This window comes from Aythya marila (assembly GCF_965140915.1).
Source record: "Aythya marila genome assembly, chromosome: 3".
NCBI classification, from domain to species: domain Eukaryota; kingdom Metazoa; phylum Chordata; class Aves; order Anseriformes; family Anatidae; genus Aythya; species Aythya marila.
The window spans coordinates 71,965,919-71,992,637 of record NC_139044.1 but is presented as its reverse complement, the minus strand read 5'-3'; the positions used below and the strand labels follow the sequence as shown (position 1 = coordinate 71,992,637).

The window sequence follows — 26,719 nt, the reverse complement described above, 5'->3', positions numbered from 1 at the left end:
CACTCCGATTAGCTTCCTCCTGAGAAGCAGACTGCCTAAATCATTGCATTTGTTGTTGTTTTTCTATGACAGCAAACAAAACAAAAAACAAACAAAACAAAAAACAAAACAAAACACAAAAAAAAAAAAAAAAACACACACACACACAAAAAAAACCATTTTGAGTGTAGGTGCCAGTCATCTGCTCTGATGAGGTACAACTGAAACAACTTAATTGCTTTAAAGCAGTGAATTCCCTACGTGGGGGAAGGACTATGACCTTTCTCTCTGATCACAGAAAATACAATTTCAGTATTGCCCATCACAATCTTTAAACCCAGAGATTATCTACGAGAATGGATTCTTACATTCTCGAAACAGTTCACATTTTGTGCACGCTGTATCTGTCACTAAAACCAGTGAGCTTCTTCCCCCCCGTGAACTGCTCACCGGCGCTTCTGCCCTGCGTGTCAGCAGAAAGTCCCTCGCAGAGGGGCTTTTTTTTGCTGACATTTCCTCTCTTCCAGGAGATTTCCTACTGTCGAAGGTATTGGAAGGATGGCTGAAGCAGCACGAGAAGAGGAAAGAGAAGAGATGACTAGGCACGCCAGGTGGGCAATGCTGACTCAAAGCCTCCAACTGGGCCAAGGGCCTCCGAAGGATAACACGGCCAGTCACTTAATCCCTGTCACAGCTGCCTGTGGCTGAGCAGAGCAGGGGTGACTGGCCTGGGAGGAATGCGTAACATAACTGGCTCTTCTTCCCAGCTGTTCCCAAGCTCTATAAAAAGAGAAGAAGGCTGAGCTGACGATCTTCACGCAGCATACGCATCGAACCTCTCAACTTTTCCAAGCCCTGTATTCCTGGTTTACATACGGAAAAGCACAGCAACACAGAGGACATATCTACTGTGGGATATTTATATTCCACGGTGAGAAGCAGAGTCTCTCTTTCTACAGTGATCACAGCCCCACAAGCTGGTGCCCGCTGCTGGCAGCCTGGCCTGTTTAGACACTAATCCTTCACCACATTGGTGCAGTTTCCCCAAGAATCTGAACAGCAGTTTACCAGCAGAGGCAGCCAAGCACATTTTGAAACAGCGTAAGATGCCAGCAGAACCCAGGTCTGTACCTAATGGCAGTGCTGGGGCTGCTGTATCTTTTTGAGAACACTTTTCATCTGGCCAGCTGCTTTGAAGCCTCTTTAATTCTTAATTTGTGAGGCATTTTCCCTTCCAATACAGTTGATGAAAATCTTCGAGCAAAGTCCAAGGAGATGCTTTGTTTCTCAGTGGCAGCTTCTAGTACCTGAGGCAATATCCACCTGCTTATTCCAGGAGCTGTGGCTGCGCTCTCGCTTCCCTGCTCTTTGAAGGTCCAGCTGAACCTATTCCTGGTATGTGCAGATTCATAAAAGCAACGAAACACTGAATCTGTGGCATCTATGTACGGAAGGGCATAAATCCATTATTTAAATCCGGATCCCAAGACAGATTTTTCCAAAGAATTTGTTGGAAAAAAAAACAGCCAGGAGGACACCACATCTTAGACCTTAAATCTGAAGCACACAGACACAGAACACATGCATTCCATAACCAAAAATCTCTACATACACAAGTATGCACCTATGGAACATACTGTTGCATCTATGGAGCATACTGTTGTTTTGAGGTTTGTTTGTTGATGTTGTTTTGTCTTAAAAAAAAAAAAAAAAAAAAAAAAGTAATTTATATTTACACTATTTTAATTATTCGATTTTTCCATTCAGGTTTTCACCCTACATTTGAAATACAGGGCTGAAGGTGTCAAGCACTGTAAAAAAAATAACATGACCTATAATTAGCAACAAGACGTATTCAATAAAAGCAACTGCTACACCAAACCACATCTTTATTTAAAACTGAATTGATGGAGGTGTTGTAAACATCCCAGGACAAATTACTACGGGACTGAAACATGGCACACAAAGTGTTAAGATGATGTTCTCCAGCCCTATCAGTATTCCCCACATTGGCTGACTATTGCTATCAAAACACAACACAGTACTGGGCCACGTTTTATAAAATGTGGCATTTCTGACAGTCCTAAACTCAAACTGAACCTACCTTAGAAGAGCCTATTCAGTGACAACACCCATTTTAAGCAGTATTTATTTTCACCCTGCTAAATAAAGCACAAAAAAGGCAAGGGCATCCTTTTTAAACTGCCTAGCATGCTCTGTCACATTTTAAACAGAGTTGAAATACCAAGTTCCTAAGAATTAACAATGTATGATAAGGAGATACTTAAAATTGAGAGGAGTGTTGGCCATTTGCTTTAGTAATCCCATGAACTATTAACTTCCTATTCAACAATCTGAATCACTGATTATCACTGTATATAATAAAACTGAGTCAAAACCTACGTATACTAATTCTCCTAGCCCAGTTCACCAAAATTGTATGGAATGGAACACGCACTAACAGAATTTGACATCAAGCAAGTTGGGCTAAATAAAAGTTCTCCTTTTTTGATTCTCACCTTGAAAAGACAAAAGGAATATGACGTCTATTTCAAATATAGCAGATGGCTGCAAATCAGGCACTGGTAACTCACGCCAGCTAGCACACCATATAACTTGCTCATTTGTTTAATTTTGGTTACAGCCTAGTTCATGGGAGGTTCTTTTATCTTGTTTTAACAGACTTTTGCTCAATCTAGCAAACATGGAGAGGCTGGATAAAATTGTGAAGGCATGGCTTTTATTCCAAAACCCAAAATAAACTTATATATCTTTCTTACCTCCTCCTTCCCAATATGCTTCAGGAAACACGAAAGAAACAGAAATCCGTTCTGGCCTCAGAAGCGGACAGAGCCAGATATTATATTACTGACCAGCTGCAGTGCTAAGCCAGCAGGCAGCAGCTGATGTGCTGTGCCTGTAGCACACCGTGCCTGTAGCACACCATGCCTGCAACCTTCAGCTCTGCTAGGCTCGACTGGTGGCACACAACTGGTAGGCACATGGAGCATGTGCCCGCTTCATGGGTGGTGTTTGGAGATCCTTGGAAACAAAGCTGAAATCCTGATAAAAGGTAGTAGTACGCAGGTAAAGAAGATGGCTGGGCATAGTTTTCAAGTTGGACAGGCCCAAGGCAGGCCTTCTCAGCAGCAGAGGAAACTCTTACTTTCAGGAGAATAATTTACAACTCCATCCCTAAATCTTTCCTGGAGCATCATATGTAGATTTGTTTTCACTGGGCACTTGCAACCAGCAGCAGTCTAGCAGCCTGACTATTGCCGACCATCCCCAACAGCAGAAAGATTTCAAGAGTTTTAGCATAATGAAAGCTGTCAGTTGTCCAAGCATGAAATCCCTTTTCCAATCTTGCATACAAGTTTAACAACACAGTAAACCATGGCACAGTAGTAACTTTCATTTTCTAAAGCAGAGGAAAGTAATTCTTGGTTTGGAAGATGCACAAACAAAGGTCATTTTTCTTTTCCTTATAGCCTTCAATTTATCTGGACCTTTTGGAAGTACATTAAATCTGTTTGTTTTTTGTTTTTTTTTTTCTTTTATCAAAGCAGACAAAACTAGGTTCAAAAAAAAAAAAAAATCCAGAGTTATCTACTGGAGTTTAAGTATTTGTGTTGAAGGGCAGAATTCATGCTGTTCCTTCACAGAGGCGTTCTCCAACACTTGCATATTCAGACTTTCAAATACAGATCCACAGAGACTTTCTAAAGTTTTAGGGAGTCCTCCAAGCATACAGTGGGACTTCATAGATCAGGTAGATGGAAAAGACCTCCAAGATCACCAAGTCCAACAAAGGTAGATAACTCTACACATCATTGCCCACCAGCAAATAGCATTATAGTTCTTATTCATGTTTTCATAAAAATAAATTCATCTTTCAAGTGTCCAGTTATAAAAAAAAAAAATACCTTCCTTTTGAAATTACTATACTAGCTACCATTTATATCAATGGTATGTGTAAAGGCAAGAACGAAAGCTAAGCTGCTTCTTGTTTAGAAGGACTGTATTTAAAAACAGTGGGAGCTTACTACGCATTATTTAAGATTTTCCTCTGGTTTATAGGAGAAGTAGAGCAATTATACTGTAAAATTAGGTATTTAATAGGAAAAAAAAGTTTGTTTGTTTTCAATAATAAGACTTATAAGTGAGGAGTTCCTACAAGTTGGTAGAGCTTCTTCTCTCAAAAGTGACATAGAAACCAGACTGACTAACAAAGATTTGGTTAAAAAGTTAGGCTTCATTATTCATCTGAATCAAAAAAAAAAAAAAAAAAAAAAAGAGGCATTTAAATCTCTTAATTTGGAGGCAGTCTTTAAAATAATAGATTATAAAGACTGTAGAACTATTTAAAAGTAGGATATCAAGCACTGTATTACAAACAGCCTCCATCAAATTTTTTTAGAATCACAGAATATCCTCAGTTGGAAGTATATCCCTGTTAGACCCACAAGGCTTATCGAGTCCAACTCTTGTCCCCACACAGGACCACCCAAAAACCAGCCCATGTGTCTGAGAGCGTTGTCCAAACTGCCCTGGGGAGCCTGTCCCAGTGCCCGCCCACCCTCTGGGTGCAGACCCTTTCCCTAACCCCCAGCCTGACCCTCCCCTGTCCCAGCTCCATGCCATTCCCTCGGGTCCTGTCGCTGTCCCCAGAGAGCAGAGCTCAGCGCCTGCCCCTCCGCTCCCCTCGTGAGGGAGCTGCAGGCCGCCATGAGGCCTCCCCTCAGCCTGCCCTGCTCGGGGCTGAGCACACCAAGGGACCTCAGCCGCTCCTCATATGTCTTGCCCTCCAGACCCTTCACCCTCTTTGTAGCCTTTTCATGTACTACAGCTGTATTTTGCAACCAGATTTTTTGCCAATCTGATATGGGGGGAAAAAAAAAAACATATTCAATACTTGTATTTTAGAGGTTCTGCTTGGCTAGTCTTGTCCTTCAATTCTCTGGAAACATCAATAGCTGTATCTAATAGCTAATAGTATTCTTGGCTGCATTAGGCAAAGTATTGCCAGCAGGGCAAGCGGGGTGATCCTTCCCCTCTAACTCAGCATAGCTGAGGACATACCTGGAGTACTGTGCACAGTTCTGGGCCCCCCAGTACAAGAAAGTCCTGGACAGAAAAGAGTCCAATGGAGGCTGCAAAGATGATCAAGGAGCACCTTTGAGGAAGAGAGGCTGAGGGAGCTGGGACTGTTCAGCCTGGAGAAGAGGAGGCTCAGGGGGATCTCATCAATGTGTATAAATACCTGAAGGGAGGGTGCAAAGAAGACAGAGCCAGGCTCTTTGCAGTGGTGCCCAGTGCCAGGACACAAAGCAAGGGGCTCCATCTGAGCACCAGGCAGCACTTCTGTGCTGTGCGGGTGACAGAGCACAGGCACAGGTTGCCCAGAGAGGCTGTGGGGTCTCCTCCTTGGATGTCTTCAAAAGCCCCCTGGACACATCCTGGGCAAGCAGCTCTGGGTGCCCCTGCTTGAGCAGGGGTTGGAGCAGGTGGCCTCCAGAGGTCCCTTCCAAAGCGATTGTGTAATGCTTACTCTACAGCACTTCCCCTTTATTCCCCTGAACACTGTTTTATTTCAGAACATCTCTACAGAATTTTTGAAAAACAGCATGAGATCTAGAGTCATAGAATCATTCAGGTTGGAAAGGACCTCTAAGGTCATCAAGTCCAGCCATTAACCCAGCACTGCCAAGGCTACCACTAAACCACGTCCCTAAGCGCCGCATCTACATGTCTTTTGAAGACCTCCAGGGACGGTGACTCAACTACTTCCTTAGGCAGCCTGTTCTAATGCCTCACAGCACTTTCAGTAAAGAAATCTGTCATAGAGAAGAAAGATGTCACCCTAGCCTCATCATTGAATTAGACAATTTCCAAGGACTATTCACTGTTTTACAGAATAAGATCTACTTATCATTAAAAATTAAGTAACAAGAACCAGCCATGAATAAAAATCAGTTTATAACTGCTCAAAAGCAAACCACTGCACACCCCTAGGTATTTTTTTCTAATGTTAGTATGCATGATCCAGAGTCAGTAACCTCACCAATGTATTACCAGAACGCAGTAATGCCGCCTGCTATATTATACACAAACTGAAGGGCTTATAAAGAGTCAGAAAATTTTTGATAGAATTCAAGACATTTATTATCATGAATCTTACTGTAACGTCATGGATGAATAATAAATATTCATGTGATATCCCTGCTTTCACAGTGCTTAGTAAATCTACTAGACCATGCCCTTTATCAAATGCTCTTGAATGGGAGGATGAGAGATGATGTAAATAGCACAGCCCATTGCAGGTTTGGTGGTTTGTTTTCTTTCCCCTTTTAACTTCTTGGTTTGCAACACTTCAGTTTAGACAGCACCACCAGGGTTCAAACATAACTCACCACTGTATAAATTCATCTTAACTACACTTCATGTAATGCATCTCCCAGTTGCATCTAAATGTCTTAGATTAAAAGTGTACACGCCAAAAAAAGGTTCAGTACATGAATAAGAAATGGTTGATTGCCAGATTCCCCACCATCAGAAACTAAAACTCTAGCAGTTATTGTAAACAGTGATAAAAAAAAAATGTTGAAATGGCAACTAGAAGCCCCAAGATAACAGGGCCAGAAATATGTGCTATAGTGATAAACCACAAAACTAAAGTCTGAGAGACAGATAAATCCTAATCTTTTGCATTTAACAAAAAAAGGAAAATAGCTGATAAAATATAGCCTAAAATGCAATTTTTAACAAACATATCATAATTTAATGGAACAAAAATTAGAAATCAGATATTTTTCCCTTTTCCTGCTATTTACTCCTTCCTCCCATTATACCTCTAAAATGCACAAGTACCATTGGCAATGTTTGCAGCTGAATGGCAAAAACAACAAGCAATCCTCCTTATCACCCTCTTCAGAATAGCACAGAATATTTTTCAAATGTCTCTTTTCATGGTTAAAGTATTTTACATCTTTCTTGCTATAGAACCTAAAGTTGAGAACGAGGAGCTAAAATTTTAACTGGCTTAGTCTACTGGTTTTGATTAGAGCCCTGGAATCTCCTTTAATCACAGACATCATCAGAATTAATTTAATGTTTCTCCCCAAAACTTCTTTAACTTAAATGTTGATTCCTATCACTGATCTTAGTTCATAGCACAAAGGGAAATTACAGTACTTTTAAACACATCATATGTAGGAAAAGATCTGCACTTACCAAGTGGACATAAGGCACAAAGTATCCAAAAAGTGCAGCTGGAATCCCAAAAGCCCAGATTCGGTAACTCATAACTTTGAAAACGGAGAAATTGAAAATCTTTTTCTCAGGAGGAAATCTGAACTTGCCCTTCTTTGCTACCTCCTTGTCTTTGGCGTTGGAAATGAGGGGTTTGTACGTAAAGCCAGCCAGGAACAGAATAAACATGAGGACGCACAGGACCCGTAAGGTGTTGAACAGGTCAACAGAATCAATCAAAACTCTCAAGAGGAAGGGCAGTGTCACAGTGAATAAGCTGCTGCCAGCAGTGACGATGCCATTCACTAGTCCAAGGCGTTTCTTGAAATAGTGCCCAAGAATGACCAAAGACGGCTGGTACGCAAATGAGCAGCCGCAGGCAAATACGACTCCATAGGTGAAATACAGAGGTTCAATGGTGCTGTATCAAAAGAAAAGAAAAAAAAATAATGTTTCGTTAAGCACTTACACTCACATTGAACTACCATATACAAGAGTTTTTCTAATGAATTGACATATTTTCAGGAGTGAGTTAAGAGTTTATGTGTACTTGTGGTTGAATTACACTGTGTAAACTTAATTAACCAACTCTTTTTTCTAATGAACATTTCCTAGAACTTCATTGAACAGAATTAGTTAATTCAGTAGAATTATACCAAGTAGCAGTTATTTCGGTAGAATTATACCAAGTAGTCTGAATAAAATTTTAAAAATCATTGTCAAGATGAATGCGCTAAATATAACTTTAAACATATTAGTGTTTTGTTTTTTTTTAATTATTATTTTTTAGTGTTTCTTTTGTTTGTTTAAATATGATTATATTGCTTTGGCTTACACATTTCTTCCTTGTTCTAGCAGTTCAAACATAATATTTGGTCCTCCTCATGAACCGAGAAGAATTAAACATTTACATAGCTTATTATGAAAATACAACAGCAAAAGCAGTAAGCATTATTAGTAATAAAAAGATTTTTTTTTTTACGTTTTGGTAATGTAAACCATTATTAGGAAATGACAGAAGTTTAGTTATTATGATTTAAGACAGATATTCCCTTCTTTATCATATATTCTAAATTCTTTGTTTTGATTCAGATACTGGATATGCCAAGAAAGAAAAAAGAATTAATAATGAAGTATTTCAGCTCTTGTTAAGGAGGTTCCCCATCACAAGTTTCTCCACCATCACCTACTATACAGCATGACTGAAATTAATTAAGGCCATTGCATTATATCACAGACAGACATAAAAAGCTCATTGTGCAAGAAATCTTAACAGTATGTAGTAACAGTGTTAGTATTAAATTAGTACTCTACTATCGATAATTCAAAGAAGACATTTTTACATTTTGATGAAAGAGCACGAATGTGTGAAAAGCGTTATAACAACTTTCTAAAGTGAAATGTGATTTTTTTACTTTTTTTAAATATATATATATATATATGTTTATAAATGAACCATAGGTTCTTTTTAATCTGCTAACACCTGCTTTTAAAGCAGTTGCAGAAAACCAGTTTATTTATTTATTAATAGTATGAATGCTTTTTTTGGCGTGTTTCACCACAGAATGTTAGCTGCCAGCATGTTCTGCAAGCTTCCCATGCAATTACAGAAATTCTTAGAAAACAGTATTTGATTAACCATCAACTATGGTGTTGTGTGTAATTGTGAAAAGGACTACATGTGTAACATTATTGTTGCTTTCGAAACTAAACTATCAATTTATAAAACATTATATACGAGGTAGCCAAAAGAAACAGTGTAAGAGGGAAAGACTAATTACCTTAAGCAATGGAAAACATCCAAGAAAAATAAAATCAGAAGATATAAAATGAGAGGAGGAACATAATACAGTAAGGACAAATAGCTTTTGCTTCCTTTCTGTGGATTCAAACAGTTTGCAGTATGATATACATAAAAAAAAAATTTCCTGCGCTGCAAATGCTCTTACATCTCAGCTTCCTAAGAGATACAATTTGTATCAAGTATGTATGTAACAAAAGCAGTAAATCATATTTAGATTTGCCTGCTGTATGAAATTTCACCACTTCTAGAACACTTCTATATCTGAACTATACATCCTCAATTAACTGATAACATCAGCATAAATCATTTTATAGTGTGAGTAACACAATAAAACACTAAGAATGCACATTAACCTGTAATGTACTATAATAAGAACTCATCTCATTCAAAGCACAAGTGCTGCTCAAATTCTAAAACAAAATTCAAACAAGGTGAAGTATTTTTTAAAACCAGTACAAAATAACGTCCTTTGGCATGCAGCTTCTGTAGTGTTGTTTCAGTGGATATCAGGGAAATGTATAAAGATGACAACCTTTTCTTCAAAGGCAGGAAACAACTTTCCTTTTAATTTAGCATTAATGAGGCTCTGTTAGTATTTATCAGTTACCACAATATTGTGTTAAACAGGGAGAAATGACTTTTCCAACACATATTCTTTAGTTTCCACCTCATATGTGGTGACAAGCCTCTTAAAACATATCACGGAGTAGGTGCTCTGTTTAGTTTGTTTGCTTTAAATAAAATGTATTTGCATTTGGATTAACTAAAAAAAAAGGAGAGACACTTGCTCAAGTAGCAAGTAGTAGTTTTCCATTTCCCATAAATATTATTTATTGTCAGAATAAATAAAAACACAAATCTCAGCACCTAAGCAAGGACCGCTTGTCTTCTCTTTCAGTAAACTTGTGGGTATGTTTTCACGTTAGAGGACATAACCCAAGCTAGATGCATTAGCTCAGGCATGGTGCCATGCAGCATTGACATCCACCCATTCAGATAACAGAGAGCTCACATCTGTCTGGTTCAGAACACAGGCACAGAAAGCACATTCTCTCAAGCCTGTTGGTATAGAAATATGTTTTCTTCTATGCAGAAAACTTTTCAGAATTTTGCTTTTTGTTCAAGCCTTGTATGCACTTAGCAGAGTCTCTTAGCAGACTGAGAACTAGATGTAACTATAGCTTATTTTGCTATTTTTCTATCTTCACTAAACAGTTTCTGCTGATGACTAAAGTAAGTTTCCTGTTTCCTCATCTTCTACTGTGCATGTAAAACAAATCAGTCACTCAAACTTCCTAGGATTTATTCTGCAAAATTTACAGAAAACAAAGTGTAATCTGGAGGGAAGAAAACCGCTCGTCTACTGTTTAAGTATTTTTAGTCACAAAAGAAAGAACTGAGATTTCCTTAAAGACAGTAAACTCTAAGCATATATCGTTGTACCAAGTTTGTCACTATCTTAGGGTTAGGCAACTGGAACAGTAAGAATAGAAGAAAACATTGATTTGACTGAATATTAACACCTCCCTGGAGGTTACTGCGTGGTCTTGCTGTCGATAGACTCATACATAGTAGCTCCTGTTAAATAGGATGTGCTGTTATGAGGTTAGATTATATTTTAAAAGTAATTTTTGAAGTTAAAAGCTCCACTTGGAAGTTTCGACAAAAGGCATATATTTAGAAAAACAGAAAAAGATAGAACAAGGTTTCTAAGCTTCAGCTAGCAGATAATATAAAGCAGCACTGCTTATTTCTTCATATTCAGCTGATAGGACCAACATAACCTCTACATTGTAAAACTGATAAAATACACTTTGAATGTAAATAAATGCTTTTACCTTACAAAAGAACTTGAAAGGAGTCCAACAAACCCTACTGCAGCTCCAATAACAGCAACTTTTCGACAACCAAACAGGTCTGTGAATATGCTGACTATTGGAGAACAGAAGAAGACCATTCCCATAGAAAGAGAGCTCACCCATGCTGCAGAATAGAAAAAGACAGTGTTTTAGAAGAACGAGTAATTAAAGCTTTCAGCTACTATTTGTTTTAATTCAGAAACATATCATGATACCTAAAACTGTATGTTTATATAGTTTTAAAAATACATTTACCTAACATGGTAAAAATTAAAAGCCTGACCAATTTACATGATCAAATGATTTAGACTTCATCAGTTGAAGAAATACAATTAACTACACAAATTATTATTGTTTTTCTTTATTATTTTTTTTCAACACAATTATTCCACCAGTGACTGAGCAAGTATTCAAGATGATGACTAGCCCATTAACGATAACTCCACGCCACGTTTATTCTGAAATATATAGTAATACATTTCACTTGATTTAATTCTATGCTTCAATGACTTTAAGCAGCTAGGTTTGCTGAAAAGTTTAACAAACTTTAATTGCATCGATCTAGATCCAGCTCCAGCTCTAAAAGTATTGTTTAAACTATAGTTGTTTGTTTATAAATAAATGAGTCTTTAGATCATTAAGACTCAGTTCAGGTGAGTACACTAAAGTTACAAAACACACTTTTGTGGCTGAATTTTGAGCATACCGACTCACGTGCTACAATATCTTCAAGTAACTTAGGTGGAAGAGTATTTGATTCATTTTAAATTAAAAATCAACTTCCTGCTTCATTTTATACGGGCATACAGAACTGCATCATTTACCAGCTAGCGTGTAATCATTCTCCCAAATGCGCATTAGTGATGTTACACTCAGTGGTGCTCCCAGGTCATAAAGGTAACCCATGCTGTTCTAACACAGTGTTTATAACAAGCATATAGAAGTGGGTAAACTTCCCCCATCTATTTAGGGGAGGAAAAGCAGTGAAAAAAGCTTTTGATGCAAGATGCATTGGGAAAAAATATCTTAACTCCTTTCTGGAATAGGTTTAAATTTGTGTAATAGGTTTAAATTTGCGTTGGGATTTTGTTTAGAGTATCTTTGCTAAAGACAGTTAGATAAGCAACTGTGATTCAGTGATAAGGGTAAATAAGGCTGCCCGAAATCAGTAAGTATCCAAGAGACCTAAGGGACACTGTTTGGAAGCAGATATACTAATACCAAGATTTATAAGCTGCTGAAGTGCTGATGAGGCATATGCACTGATGAAGACCCCATTGTGCTATGCACTGAAAAAACACAGAGTAAAACAAACAAGCAAACAAAGAACCATTTCTTCAAAAGAGTTTACAATGTAAATGAAAGACAAAAGAGAACAGATGGCTAGAGACAAATAATGAGAGCACATGAAATAAAACCGTAATTTTAGTGCAAACAATGATCTCAATGAACTATGAACTGTTTGGGATAGTTTGTTTTTCTGTGTGTGAGCGTGTTGGTGGTTGTTCTTTTTTGGGGGTTTGTTTTGTTTTTTGAGGATGTGATAAATATTGTGGAGTTTCAAGGACCATTGTAGAGGCATTTTGTTGCCCAAAGCCCCATCCAGCTTGGCCTTGACCACCTGCAGGGATGGGGCACCCACAGCTTCTCTGGGCAGCCTGTGCCGGTGGGGCATGCCTGCCTCTGCCATCCAAGGCCAAGAGGACAGGCAGCTGGAGAAGTGGGCATGGCGAGGCCCACTGTCATCAGATCAGCAGCAGTCAGAGGAATGTCTGAAGCTCCTTTCTGCCTGCCTATGAGAGGCCAAAGGCAGCCGTGGCACCAGAGAAGCCCACCAGCGATTGCTGGCTGTGAGCACCCAATCTCACACGCATGGGTACACGCGCCTCAATCCCCGCGACAAACCAGCTGAAGAAGCTGAGCAACTGGAAGAGTTCAAGAAGCCCGCATAAAGTCACAGCCTAAGTTACTTCAGAGCCCCATGTAAGCGTGCAGCAGCCCTATTTCCCAGTTAGCACAGGCTGTGTGGTTCGTGTAGCATTCTCCTTGGCTTAATCAAATATTTTATAGTACTTCTTAATGGCTTACAGAGCTAATAAAATTAGAATATAAAAGCCTGCAGTGAAAACATTCAGCTCAAATGACATTCAATTAGCAACATGCTGACTTTGTCTTTTCATGTTTCCTAATGAAAGAAACATGCCTTTATCACTTGATTTCCTCCTTATTACTGCAATGACAGGCTGGCCTAAAACAGAAGGGGGGTTGCGCAGATTTCCCACATAGCGTGCGGTAGAAAGGAAGGACACGGCCTTATTATGAATGCACTGTTTTTACATGGCAAGGTTTTGGTAGCCAGGGGGCTGCAGGGAAAGTTAATTCCATCCCTGCCAGACCCAGCACAACCTCCACAGCGGGTCCCTTTTGGAGCTGGCTCTGCTCTGACCTGGGGCAGCTGCTGGGCTCTGCTCACAGAGGCCACCCCTGCAGCCCCCTGCACCCAAGCCCTTGCCACGTAACCCGACGCACTGACGCATTTCACAACAGCACCACGACTGAATCCAGAAGCAGGAGTCCACGCTTTACCACTTACCCACCTACAGGAAACTGCAGCCCTCTCCTGCACAACTAACTAAAAAAAACCCTAAGATATCATAAGCAGAAGAGCACGTGTGAATAACTTATTTCCTTAAGGCAAGCAGGTCCTACTGCAGTATCTTGATGCTGTGAAGAAGTTGAAGGCCATATGTGATTTTCAATTTTTCTTTGCCCGAATAAGCTTTCAGGCATTCTTCCATTTCTTCCACTCAGTGTGAGAAAGGTACAAGTTGTAATTGTCTTCCGCATTTTAAAACATAAATTACAGTAACTGTCCCAAATAACTAATATGAAAAATTACAAATGCACAGCTTGCCAGGATTGCAAGAGTTCTCTAGAGCACTTATTACATACTAATTAAAACATTTTTCTTCCAGGCTATTGGCTGCTTTCCTGGCCACATGCTGGCTTTATTCCAAAGCTGTTAGTTCAGATAGTAATACAACACCTAAGTGCTCCGTGTAACTGCATTAACATTCATACACAAAGCATGTTGATTGCCGCAGAAGAAAAGCTATTCTTACTTCAGGAGGACTTAAGCCCTCCTTTAGGCACTGGAACTTAAGAATTAACTCCTCAAACCATGAAACTGCAAAACAACCAGTTATTGAGCTTCCTTAGAAAACAAAACAGAAGTTAGTTCTTACGTTAAAATATCAGACCATTTATATTGATATACCACGCCTATTGGTAGCAACACTATCAAAAAGTGTTTCTATGCCACTGAAAAAAATATATACGGTAACTAAAATTACACGAAGTAAAAATTACAGCTCCGTGTCCTTTTCTTATCAGTTCACTACAAATATAAATTATGCAGCTGTAATCTGAGTGCATGTTCGCACACTATTTCTGTTCAAAAGTCTACAGCTATAGTATATATACATGCAGCTATATACGCATACTCCACAAATATGCTGCCATTTTACTTAATTATTTTTTTAAGTTTTTAAGTTGTTGTTGTTTTTGTTTGTTTGTTTGTTTTTTTCTTTTTAAGTAAAAGCAAAAGTTTTTTTTGGTTTTGTTTTGGTTTATTAATTTAAATGGCATGTCTTGCTTTAGCAATAAATGTAAGTAGCCAATATCTGACTGTTCCCAAAATCATCCCCATTGCTACAGCTGGATTACACAATACACATTGATGTCCCAAACTACATATCAAGCTGTCAGAAGTTTTAGTTCACTCTCTAGACACAAACACTAAGACTTAGAAGCCAACAGAAAATAAAGCATTAGTACCGTATCATGTTGAATGCTTTAACCTTGCTTTAACATAAATAAAGGCTACCCCTCCATAACATTCCCCTTTACGCCAAAAGTTTTCTGTGCGTTACACTAAGTCTTATCAGTTTTATCCTCACAAATGTCTTTCAAGTGGTTGGCTTAATACACTAATAACACCATTCATGCCCTAATGAACTTCAAGATTTTTTCTAAATATTTTCCCCCGAGAATTTTCTCGTTGAGACAGGGAACAAAAAGCTATTGTCTGGAAGAGAAGTGATGGGCGCAAACGAAGAGAAGAATATTTAAACTGAGGATTCAAAAGCAACTCTGAAATGTTTTGTTTCCCCACATTAAAAAAAAAAAAAATTAGACGTGTTTGTGTAGCTCATGCAGCAAACCAAGACAGCAGTATAATTACCCCACACAGGATAGCTGGGAGAACAATGTACTTGGCATTACACGTGCTAAGACGGAAGCACAGACCTTCGAAAGCGAGAGCGAGCTTTCTAGGCTTAATATCACAGATATTTGTGCAGATTGCCATGCACTAAGACCCACAGCTACACTGTTCTGAAATATCTGCAGAACAGCCTGGCCAACCATCCCCTACAATGCTGCTCGCTGTCAGGTGTGCTTCCTAAAAACCCCACCTCCCACTGTCCCCTTAGGTAACCAGCACAGTAGCTCGGGCTGTACGACACCGACGGCTGTCAGTACGGCCTGTAACGATGTTGGATAATGTAAAGTTCTCGTTTTAACTCAAAATGAGCAGAAAGCACAGAACCAGGGACAAACTGCTTCAGGCTCTAGAACTGAAACCAGGTCAGCCTCTAGATTTATGAGATGGAAATAAACACTTCTCTCACATACTAAAGGAAATATGTGAGATTCTGTTTCAAGTACCCTAGAAAGTAGATTTCTAAGAAAAAATGTTTTGAAGTGAATGTGTAAAATAAGCAATATAGGACAAGCTATATGGGCAGCACACATTTAACAACTTTCACTGTCACACACTGAAAAGGTTTGCGTGGAAAAAAGTAATGTATTACAATGAAATTATAATACAGAGTTAACGTAACTGCTTAACTAATGGCACTTTGTAACTTCTGAATACACAGCTTTAATACTACTTAGGAGTGTCTTCCTTGTATTTTTATAAAAATACTTGAAGAAAAGGGAAAGACAATATTTACAACAGAAGTATGAAGGTTTTTACATTAAGTGACTAGCTGTGATTTATGCAAGAATGGGGACTCTCCCAGCCTCAAACCATTCACAGACGAAGAACTTCTTGAGCCAGTCTTGTCTTCTGTTTTGAAAATAATAATAATTTCTTTTTTTTTTGCCCTCAGTGCATTCATTGGCATTCAAGTGAGACTTCTCTTAAGAGAACTTCTATTTCTATCCTCTCCCAGAACACTTGTACACTTTCAGCACCCACATCACCTTACAGCAAACTACTCCATAACTCAGTCTTCAGCTCTCATTAATAATTCCTTGTCTGCATAATCAAATTTACATGGTATTTATTTTAAGAATGAAGTAACTGCAATACTGTCTAGATCAGACTAGTTTAGCCTAGCACCCTGTTTCTGATCACCACAAAGTACGTAGACAAAGAACATGTAAAACAGGGCTAGCATACTGTAATACCTTTTCCTTTGCTGTGTCCTCCCAACAGCAATAAGCAGCTTAGAAACCTCGTAGAATCACGGAATCATTAGGGTTGGAAAAACTCTCCAAGATCATCTGGTCCAACCATTCCCCTACCACCACCGTCACCCACAAACCATGTCCCCAAGCACCACATCCAGCCTTTCTCTGAACACCCCCAGGGACGGTGACTCCACCGCCTCCCTGGGCAACCCATCCCAGTGCCTGACTGCTCTTTCTGAGCAGAAATGTCTCCTCATTGCCAACCTGAACCTCCCCTGGTGCAACCTGAGGCCATTCCCTCTGGTCCTATCACTAGTTACCTGTGAGAAGAGGCTGACCCCAGCTCCCCACACTTTCCTTTCAGGTAGCTGTACAGAGCAATGAGGCCTCCCCTGAGCCTCCTCTTCTCCAGACTAAACACCCCCAGCTCCCTCAGCTGCTCCTCACAGGCCTTGTGCTCCAGGCCCCTCACCAGCTTCAGAGCCCTTCTCTGGACATGCTCCAGGGCCTCGATGTCCTTCTTGCAGTGAGGGGCCCAAATCCAAACACAGTACTCGGGGTGCGGCCTCACCAGAGCAGAATACAAGGGGTTTTCCAAAGCAGAAGGCTGCATCTAAACATTCCTCAAGAACATTTAGCTCTACCGATAGTGCTTTGGCTCCACTGCATTTTACTGTAATCAGTTACAGAACACGCTCAGGCACCAATTCTGGAGGAACGCTGTTTTAAGTCCTTGCTTCTTGAAAAAAAAAAAATAGGTGCTGAAGATCATGTTAATAAGCCTCAGCAGTTCCTCAGGAAAAATAAATAAATAAATAAATAAATAATCTTAGGTTCGAAATGTTAGGTCAGCCACCAATTCTTTGTATGTGGAACTTAGGAAAATGTAAAGACTCTTTCAAGTAAGAAAAAAAAAAAAAAAAAAAGGCAAAAGTGAAAGATCAGGATACCTTCCCCTTCCCTCATCCCCCTCCGGAAATGGGAAGAAGTAGATGGCATCCTTGAATTTTAAGCCAAAGAGATCCTTACAGGCAGATCCCTAGAAACTATTATTAGCATTACAGATGTAAGCTTCATTATTATAAAACTACCAATCTCCCTCCTACTGATGCAGTTTTTCCATCAGAATTGTTTTCTTCCTATTGCACGTACCCAGAAGCACAGGGTTACCCTCTGCCTAAGGCACTCCAGACACATCCTCTTTTCCCCATTAACTAATTAATTAATTATTTTTTTTCCTCCAGGGAAAAGCTAGTAATTTGTAAAAGGTGGAACTGTTCAAGAGCTGTTAGCTAGTGACAGTCCCACAGAACCATCAGAATATCCTCGCATGCCCACGGAGCCCCTGTAGGTCAGCCCCCCAGAAGTTGCCAGCCCTATTTTTAACCAGCCTGTCGCTAGCCAGAGATGTCAAATGACTTGCACCACATTCCCCGCTGACACGAGCTCACGAAAACTGTCTGACAGCTCAGGAGCTTCTCGTGAATTCTGATGAATTGAGAGTACCCCCATGTTCCTATCACTGGGGGCACAGTGGAGAGAACTACTGAATTTCCACCCAGTTATTCCCATTGCTGAGCAGCCCCTAGATCACAGAACGTATGTCAGTAGACAAAGGACAAGGGAATTTGAAATTATGCAGTATGGTGACACATACATATATATATATATATATCCATACACATACATGACATCTAGAATCCCCACTGTCATAAAGCGAGTGCACTGCTTGCTCTACTCAAAAAGACTGCTGGTCCCATTTAGAGCAAGTATGTGTTTAAGGTCTAAAAATAAATTTATGACATAATGCTGCCACAGGAAGTTTCCTATACTCTGAACTCAGGTTACACTGCAGATATCTGAGGTAGGCTCTCCCTTAAAGCAACGCTATCCAAAATATGAGCCCTGATTTAAAGGAAAATTTTATTATATTCAGGGCAAAGAAATTGTAGTGCAAGGAAATAGCTTCGGTGTCCCCAAAATAAGTTATCTTGAACAGTCTTTAAGAATCAGAGTGATCTATAAATCTGATCAGATTTCCACAACACAATGAGATCATGGCTAATACATAAACACTGATGAACCAGGCATGAGTTGAAATACCTGAGAGGAATACAACGCATTGCTTTTTCCCCTATCCTCCTTTCTCTTGTCCTTTGTGAGCCAGTCAATTATTAAATAACCTTATTACTGAAAGATGTTGGGAACTACAATGAATCAGAAACCAAGAACTATATGTGACCCACTGGATCCCAATAAAAAGATCTCTGTTTCCATAACCAAGCTGTATGCTATCACAGCATTAAGTCATGAACAGACCACAAAAATCAGTTTAATCTGAATGAAAAGACTGAACTCAGCAGACTAGAAATAGCCGTAAGGTTTACTATGTTTATGCACAGCATCTCTTCAGCACGCCCTGTGACTGCCCAAAATGCTACTTCAGATTTCAACGTGCTGTTTTGATCTTCGTGCAACAGGGTGGAAAGAAGTATAAGCTTGCCTGTAGGTTGTGAAAATAGCAGAATAAGTTTATATAATATGAGTAAGAACCTATATATTACAAACATTATATTAAAATCAGAATATAGACTGATTTCTTCTAAGGATTTATACACTGTGTGTTCTCTTGACATCATGTGTGGAAAAACTTTAAAGACCACCAAGTGCCAAAAGTGATTTGTGTATATCATCAACACAGTGATCTTCCCCAAGCTTGCCATTTACAAAAGCAGGACTAGACTAGTCTCACCCTCTGGCTTCAGAAGTAACGACAAGATTAGAATTTCTACTGAGATCAAGTCAGATAAGACTGTGAGCATAAGCTGCAGGAAAAGAGAAAGAAATCAGAAAAATGGGTGAAATCAGAAAAAAACACAGTGATGAAACAGCTAGATGCAGTGACAGTGGATAACTGACAGCTTCACAATTTATTCTTGCTAAAATAACACAGGCTTAGGCAGTTTTGAGGTTGTTTTGTTTTTTGCTTTTTTTTTTTCTTGTTGCTCCCCACCCTTATCACATAAGCAAATCAGATAGTCCTGCTGAATCCAAAGCAAACATCATAGGAAACTAATCATGGTGTTTTCTTCAAGCTATATGACACCAAATAAGACTCTAAAATGGTTAAAGAAAGATGTCCTTACAGCCAAACAACTTTTACTGCTAGAACTTCAGAGCTTCTATAAAATTGGCAACGTTAAAGTAAAATAAAGAAATATTTAAGTTAATAAGAACTCAAAAGACAAAAGCTCAAAAATAAAAAATGCACTGTTAGTCAAATTCTGCTAGTAGAGATTACAAACAAAAGCCTTCAGGAACCTTTTAAAAAAGGCTGAAGTCAATCATTAACAGAAAAACGTACGCGTTCGGATTTCATGGCAAACTGAGCTTGACCTTTGACACTTAATGAAGTCTGAAAATGCTGTGGTAGGAAGAATAAACAAGGAACAGATCGATAAGAAATGGCTGTAATCACTTGTTTTTCCTTTCAGAAGTCATACAAGAATGTTTTCTGCTGACTGAGACAGTTCTTAAAGCACAACATAATCATATTTTTAATTAATGACCTGAAAAATTGGAGTTCCGTTTCAGATTCCCAGGCATGCTTTCATCTTTCCTTCCCTCTCTCCCCCACCCCAAATTAGCACAGTTTTTTTTTTTCCTTTCTCTAAATACCAACCAGATTAACACCAAGAATCACGTTCTGTTTTGATTTCGGATCTCTGCATAACAAAGTGTTAGCTCCTCAATTCAAAGATGACAGCCCGATTTGCCAGAAGGGTTTAATGTTAACTGCTGTCACAACCAAGTTGCACACACATATCCAGAACACATCTGCAACCAAACACAGCAGGCAATGCTCTTGTGTTTTAGAGTTGCACCGTGGATTATGTAACAAGACCCAAATTTTAAAGTTCTCAATGAAGCTACCAGTCTTTTTCCTTTCCTCCCACCTCACTTGGATTGGGCAAGGACCTGCAAGTCAAAATTTGTCTTTTAAATGATGCAAGCCCATGGCACCTCTACAGCACCAAGTCCTTGTGAGACATGATGAAGATTAAAAGACACAATAATAATAGTAATTTAAATTAAAAAAAAAAAAAAAACACATTTCACAGCTAAATTTGGTATACTATTTGCAGTCCAGGACAGTAGTTTACTATCAAGCAGCTCACAAATTCATTCTAACTTTTCACATGCAAAGATGCTTCTGAACCCATCACAGTTGGCTAAGAGACCCCATCACACGTCAGTAACTTGGTGAGCATCCCCAAACCCCACTATAACAGCACGTGTTCCCTGAGTACACTAATGTATGCGCCCCCCCCCCCCCCAATATGTTCTATAGGTCTCTCTTTAAAATCAGACTTAATTTAGGCCTTAAATCCATACCTTCAAGGCTCTATTTGTTTCTATTCATATAGAAACAAAACTGTCAATTGTGAAACAGAATGTTTCAACCCAAGAAAATGTATTTAGTATTACAAGTACAATTACAACTGGACTATTTTCAGATGACTGTGTAAAAATTAAATATTTTCATAGGCTAAAAAAGGGATTTATATGCATCACATTTTCCCTCCGCATCTTCACTTCTCTTCCCTTCAAATACTGAAAACAGTAAAATAACAGAGGCACTGTCTTTTTTTTGCAACACAAATGCATTAAAATGTTGTCTCTTTCAGAAGATTAATAGGAAGAGGGAATCATTTGCATAGAGAGCGTGATAAAAGCAAATACAAGATAAGCATACACGACAGTAATTCTCTGTGTCAGCACGTGCCCTTTTTATCAGCTACACGCACCTGTGACTCAGCTTGTGCCCTCTGTAACCCTTGTAACCAAGTGAACCAGCCACTAACTCTTGACCTTGTGCCTCTGTATCATCTCTATCCAAAACTGTCAAGCCTGCCAGTATTATTAACTGGGATATTAAACTGCTTCTCGTTAACTTTATGTCCAAATGCTTGTGCAGTCACCTTCTTTCTCGCGACTCAAATGCTGTACATCCAGAAAACCTGAACGAATGGCCAGTTTGCACAAACTATACAGATACACAGCACAACTCACAACCCTGATCCATGTGACTCACTGCATATGTAGCATTTCACATCTGCGACTCACTTAAGGCTGTGACAGAGCTAGGACCTAGGAGCTACAGCTTTCTGAAGTGCTGGCTTGCAGGTTTGGAGTTTTCATCTGTCCCATCTAGTCTAATATCTGGACTGAAAAATCAAAAGGTTATGCACATGTTTATCCAAAAAATTTCATTTTTTCAATTTCACACAACTTCAGCATTTCATCCTCAGCATTAGCTAATTCCATAGCAAAATATAGCAACTTCATTTAAAATACACACAAATGGGCAAGTAATTCAACTACACTAGTTTTAAAAATTTAAGAAAGCAATTATTTTTTTGAACTAAAATTCTATTTGCTTAACATAGAAAGTAAATTTTATTCTACAACATTTGTTACATATATAGGTACTTCTAGGCACCACAGGTGGTCTCCTTTATCATGCTATAGTGCTCTACAAAACTAATAAGGTTATGCTTGAAAGACATCCAACCAGTTCTAAAAATACTGAGTATGCTTCTAAATAAATTAAGTATTTCCAAAATTTTACATGGGAAAAATCTAGTTTTAAAAATAATGGAGTAGTAAAGTATGTTTTACATAGAAAACAAAAAGCAGATATAAACAATGGTATTTGGAACAAATTTGTTGTTTAACTCAAGAAACATCTTTCTATTTCAACAGTATTTCTAATTATTATTCTTTTACTTGGGATCTACCTTTTAATGATCCTTTGCCAAAACCATGGTACCTGCTCTTAAAAATCAAAGTCAGGGTTATGGTAAGCAGATACAACTTTCTGAAGATTCTTTTAAAGAACTAAAATTTCTGCTTGATAAGAATCCCGCTTATCTTAAAAACAAAATCAATGGATTTACTCAATATTTTGAGGTATTCTGAAAAATATCTCAAGTGCAAAGCTCTTATTTATAAAATATGTACAACAGCAGCAAGCTGTAAGCCAATCATACTGATGGTTCATTTCCTCCCCCATTTTTCACCAATGCCTTTCGCTCTTCAGGCTTCTGGGTTGCCGCATTAAAAAGACTCTTTGTACCCGACATAAGCAAACAGACACAGGCACACACTGTCTAGCATGATTTTTTTCTCTGAAGTCCTGGATTAAAACACTGTTTATTACTTCTTTAAGACATAAAAGTCTTTCTGAACTGTAATATTTGGTCAAGACAACTGTTGTAATCAGTCATCTCCTTGAAGATCCAATGAGGGTTGAATGACCTCAGGGAGTTTCAGTGCTTTACTCCCTAGCCTTTCACTAGAGAATTCTTATCTTTATTTGCCGAGATGAAGCCTACATCCACCACTCTACAGAGCAGTTGCAATAGCCTTGCTTAAGCTGTGCAAATCTGAAACGCTCTTCCCTGAAGTGACTCAGCTATTTTTGTTGTGTCAATGGCAAGAACTGGGAATATAATCAGCAGAGAATTTTTCCAGGTTTTATTGCAGAATAGTATGTCATAGAATAAACAGTCATTAGGAAAAAAAAAAAAAAAAAAAAAGAAAAAAAAAAACACTTTGAAGTCTTTCTGCTGAAAGATCAATCTCCATCCACTGCATTCTAATTTCTCAGAATAATGAGCATTTTTAGTTCACTTTCATCAGCTTACAATCTAAGCAATGAGTAGCTTGCCTACTAGCAAATCCACAACCATACTTTAATGTTATTTCCAGAGCACTAGATTCCAGCACACTAGAATTACACCAACAATTTGCCATCTTTGCAGTCAGAACTTAACTCCAAATGAATGAGTGAATAGGAAATCAGAATTTCTTATTTCTGAGTTTAAGGGGAAGGAAAGGACTAAAATATCACTGCTGATCTTAGCAGGTGTCAGATTGTGAACTCTTTCTCTTTGTGTACAGAGTTGGGTTATGTGATAAGTTATCATCTGCACACCCATCAAAGGGACAACAGCAGGAGGGGGAGCCCAAATTATACCTTGGCAAATACCAGTCCCACCACAGAAAGTAGTGAGCCCATCTCCACATTATCTCAGCAGCTGCTGTACAATACATCAGTCGAAGCATCCAAAAAGAAACAAGATAGCAAATATCTAAACTTTTATGTATAAACAGTGGACAGTGAACTTTGTGATCCCTAATCAGAAATATGGAAAATTGGTGCATATAACTTCACCTTGATCACAAGAAAATGGTGTAAACTGGCATTAGGCAAAATTACTGATTTTTTTTTTTTCTCAAGAAAGGTACAATTAGGTGCCTGCTTTTTTCTCAGCAGGCACAATCAAAAGGCAAATTCAAAAACCACATACCAATAGTATGCCTGTCTCTGAGTACAGTTTGGAAGAACTTTCAGGTAAGACTGCAAATAAAAAATTTAGTCTAATAGACTACACAAGTGATTAACTTGTATAACTTGTGTCCCAAGGCTCTGGGATCCCAGGTGCCCTGGGTTGGAGGACCATGACTACAGAAACAATACACTCCCAGGAACCTCAAACTTAGTGGGATTTGCTGCTCACCTAGATATAGCCTATAAGTCTACAGGACCCAAAGGGATTCATCCCAGAATACTCAGAGAGCTCACTATTGTCATCATGACAACTGTCAATTATTTCTCAACCATCTGAGGACTCTGAAAAGGTCCCATTTGACTGGAAGCTGGCAAACACCATTCCAGTTTTCAAGAATGGCAAGAAAGATGACCTTGGTAGTGGTCTATGGTCTCGCTTCAGTGCCTGGTAAAATTATGGAGAAAAATATTCTGTGAGTTATTGAAAAACATCTGAAGGTCATTGGTCACAGCCAAGATGGGCTCACAAGGGGAAATTCCTGCTTAACCAACTTAATTTTCTTTGATGAGAAGGTCACCCATCTAGTTGATCATGAAAAGCTAGTTTATGTAATCTTTTTGGATTTCCATGAAGCTTTCAACAGTTTCTCAAAGTATGCTTCTAGACAAAATGTCCAGCATACACCTAGACAAATATATAGTAGAATGGGTGAACAATGGGCTGATGGGTGAGGCTCAGAGGATTATAGTAAATGGGGTCACATCAGACTGGTGGCCAGTCACTAGTGGGGTTCCCCAGGGATCCATTTTGGTGCCAGCTCTCTTTAATGCTTTCATAAATGATCTGGATGCAGGACTTGAATGCGTATTGAGTTTGAAGATGATACCAAATTAGGAGGAGCTGTTGACTCCCTCAAGGGCAGAGAGGCCTTGCAGAGAGATCTGGACAAATTAGAGAGATGGGCAATCAATGACCATGTGAAGTTCAATAACAGCAACAGACAGATTCTGCACCTGGGACAGGGCAACCCTGACTGTATGTGCAGAATGTGGGACAAGAGGCTGGAGAGCAGCCCTGCAGAAAGGGAGCTGGAGTTCTTGTTAACAGCAAGTTGAACCCTACAGCATGCCCTGGCAGCAAGGAGAGTCAACCATACTCTGAGGGGCATCAGGGACAGCACTGCCAGCTGGTCGAGAGAAGGGATTGCCCTGCTCTGCTCTGGTGTGACCTCACCTTGAGCACTGTGTGCAGTTCTGGGTATCACTATATAAGAAGGACATAAAACTACTAGACAGTGTCCAGAGGAGGGCTACAAAGAGGGTGAAGGGTCTGGATATGAAGACGTATGAGGAGCAGCTGAGGTGCCTTGGTGTGCTCAGCCCCGAGCAGAGCAGGCCGAGGGGAGGCCTCATGGCGGCCTGCAGCTCCCTCATGAGGGGAGCGGAGGGGCAGGCGCTGAGCTCTGCTCTCTGGGGACAGCGACAGGACCCAAGGGAACGGCATGGAGCTGGGACAGGGGAGGGTCAGGCTGGGGGTTAGGGAAAGGGTCTGCACCCAGAGGGTGGTCGGGCACTGGGACAGGCTCCCCAAAAAGAGATAGAATCGAGAGGAATAACAACCACCCCACTCAGTCCCGTGGCACTCCATCACCAGAAGGTGGCTGCTCTTTGGATATGTTCTTCATGGCAAGAAGGTCCCCTGTGTAAGGCATGAGTCAGCCCATGAGTAGAAACCAATCAGGAGCCTAAGGCACAGAGAAACTGCGAAGTATTGGGCAAGTTGATAGGATTTGGAGAGGGAGAAATCTGCATGCATGAACAAGACAGTCTGAAATACCAAGAATAAGAAAAGGATTAGACTGATAAGCCCAAAGAGCTAAAACTGTGACAGCAAAATCCCAGGTTTTCTCTGGCACTGGCAAGATGGAAAAGGAAGATATCAGACAGTAGGTCTGATAAACATACTTTGGTGGTTTACATGGTAATACCAGATTAGGAGCTGCTGGTATGAAACTGATGGGTATCTGCCACTGCTGTTTTATAAAAACTTAAAGAAATTCTGTGATAAAAAGATTAAGGCTGATAGGATTGGACAATGACTTGAGAATGCCTGAGTGTGGAAGCTCCAGAAAGAATGTGAGAATGGCCTTAAGCACATTATGCACTGATGATACCTAGATAAACAGATCAAAGGACACAGTAGGTCTACATACCAGCTCCCCAAAGTACACAAGCTGGTAAAAACAAGGACCACATTTACACTAAAACAAAGGACAAACCATAGACTTAAATTGTTGAGATGACAGCACAACAGCACTGGGGCTGTAAAACAGCCAACAGGAGACAAAAGCCAGTTAATGACTCACAGAGGTGGAATAGGACAGATCCTCACCATTAACAGCTCCTGGGGTACAAAAACCACATCCAAATTTAGCATACAGCTGCTGACCTTAGAACCACCCAGAAGACAAATATTTGATAGCATCTCTCATCCCTCACTTCATTCCAAGGATATCTGGCCAGACCACTTTGACACATGCAGCTGCGTGGCCTGCCTGCTACTTGTAGACACGTGGTGTGATGCTCCTGAGTATGTGGGTATGACTGTGTGAGTGTAGGAAAATAGTCTGGTTTGGTTTTGTTTTTAATTTAAAAAGTCACCTCCCCATCCTCTAAGGGATCACAATGAGCTTTGCTACATTATGTGCTACAGAAATTCCGTGGGAGTAATGGGATAGATAAGAGAAGTAAAAGTGATACCACAGGAAAGGGGATAATCCACACCATTTATACACTTTAATCCAGGCGTTAAGGAATCACACACTCTAAACTTAGTACAAACCATTTTATTTCTGACTCAAGATTCCCTACTATTTGGCTGTGAAGAAGATTTGGTTGCAGGAAAAATTGCTGCTTTCCTTAATAGCATCTAACACTAGTTTGTTGTGGTTAAAAAAAATAGTATGATTTAAATGTCAAACCACTTCA

General features: G+C 39.5%; 1 protein-coding gene across 1 annotated transcript in view; it reads right to left on the bottom strand.

Annotated features, from left to right (window-relative positions):
* SLC16A10 (solute carrier family 16 member 10) overlaps positions 1–26,719 on the bottom strand; it is a 66,748-nt gene that overhangs the window by 21,011 nt on the left and 19,018 nt on the right. Inside the window, exons 2-3 of the mRNA XM_082756806.1 lie at positions 10,873–11,017; positions 7,213–7,651 (exon numbers count right to left, since the gene is read on the bottom strand). Of these exons, the coding sequence (XP_082612932.1) occupies positions 7,213–7,651; positions 10,873–11,017 (584 nt within the window). The remainder of the gene's footprint in view (positions 1–7,212; positions 7,652–10,872; positions 11,018–26,719) is intronic.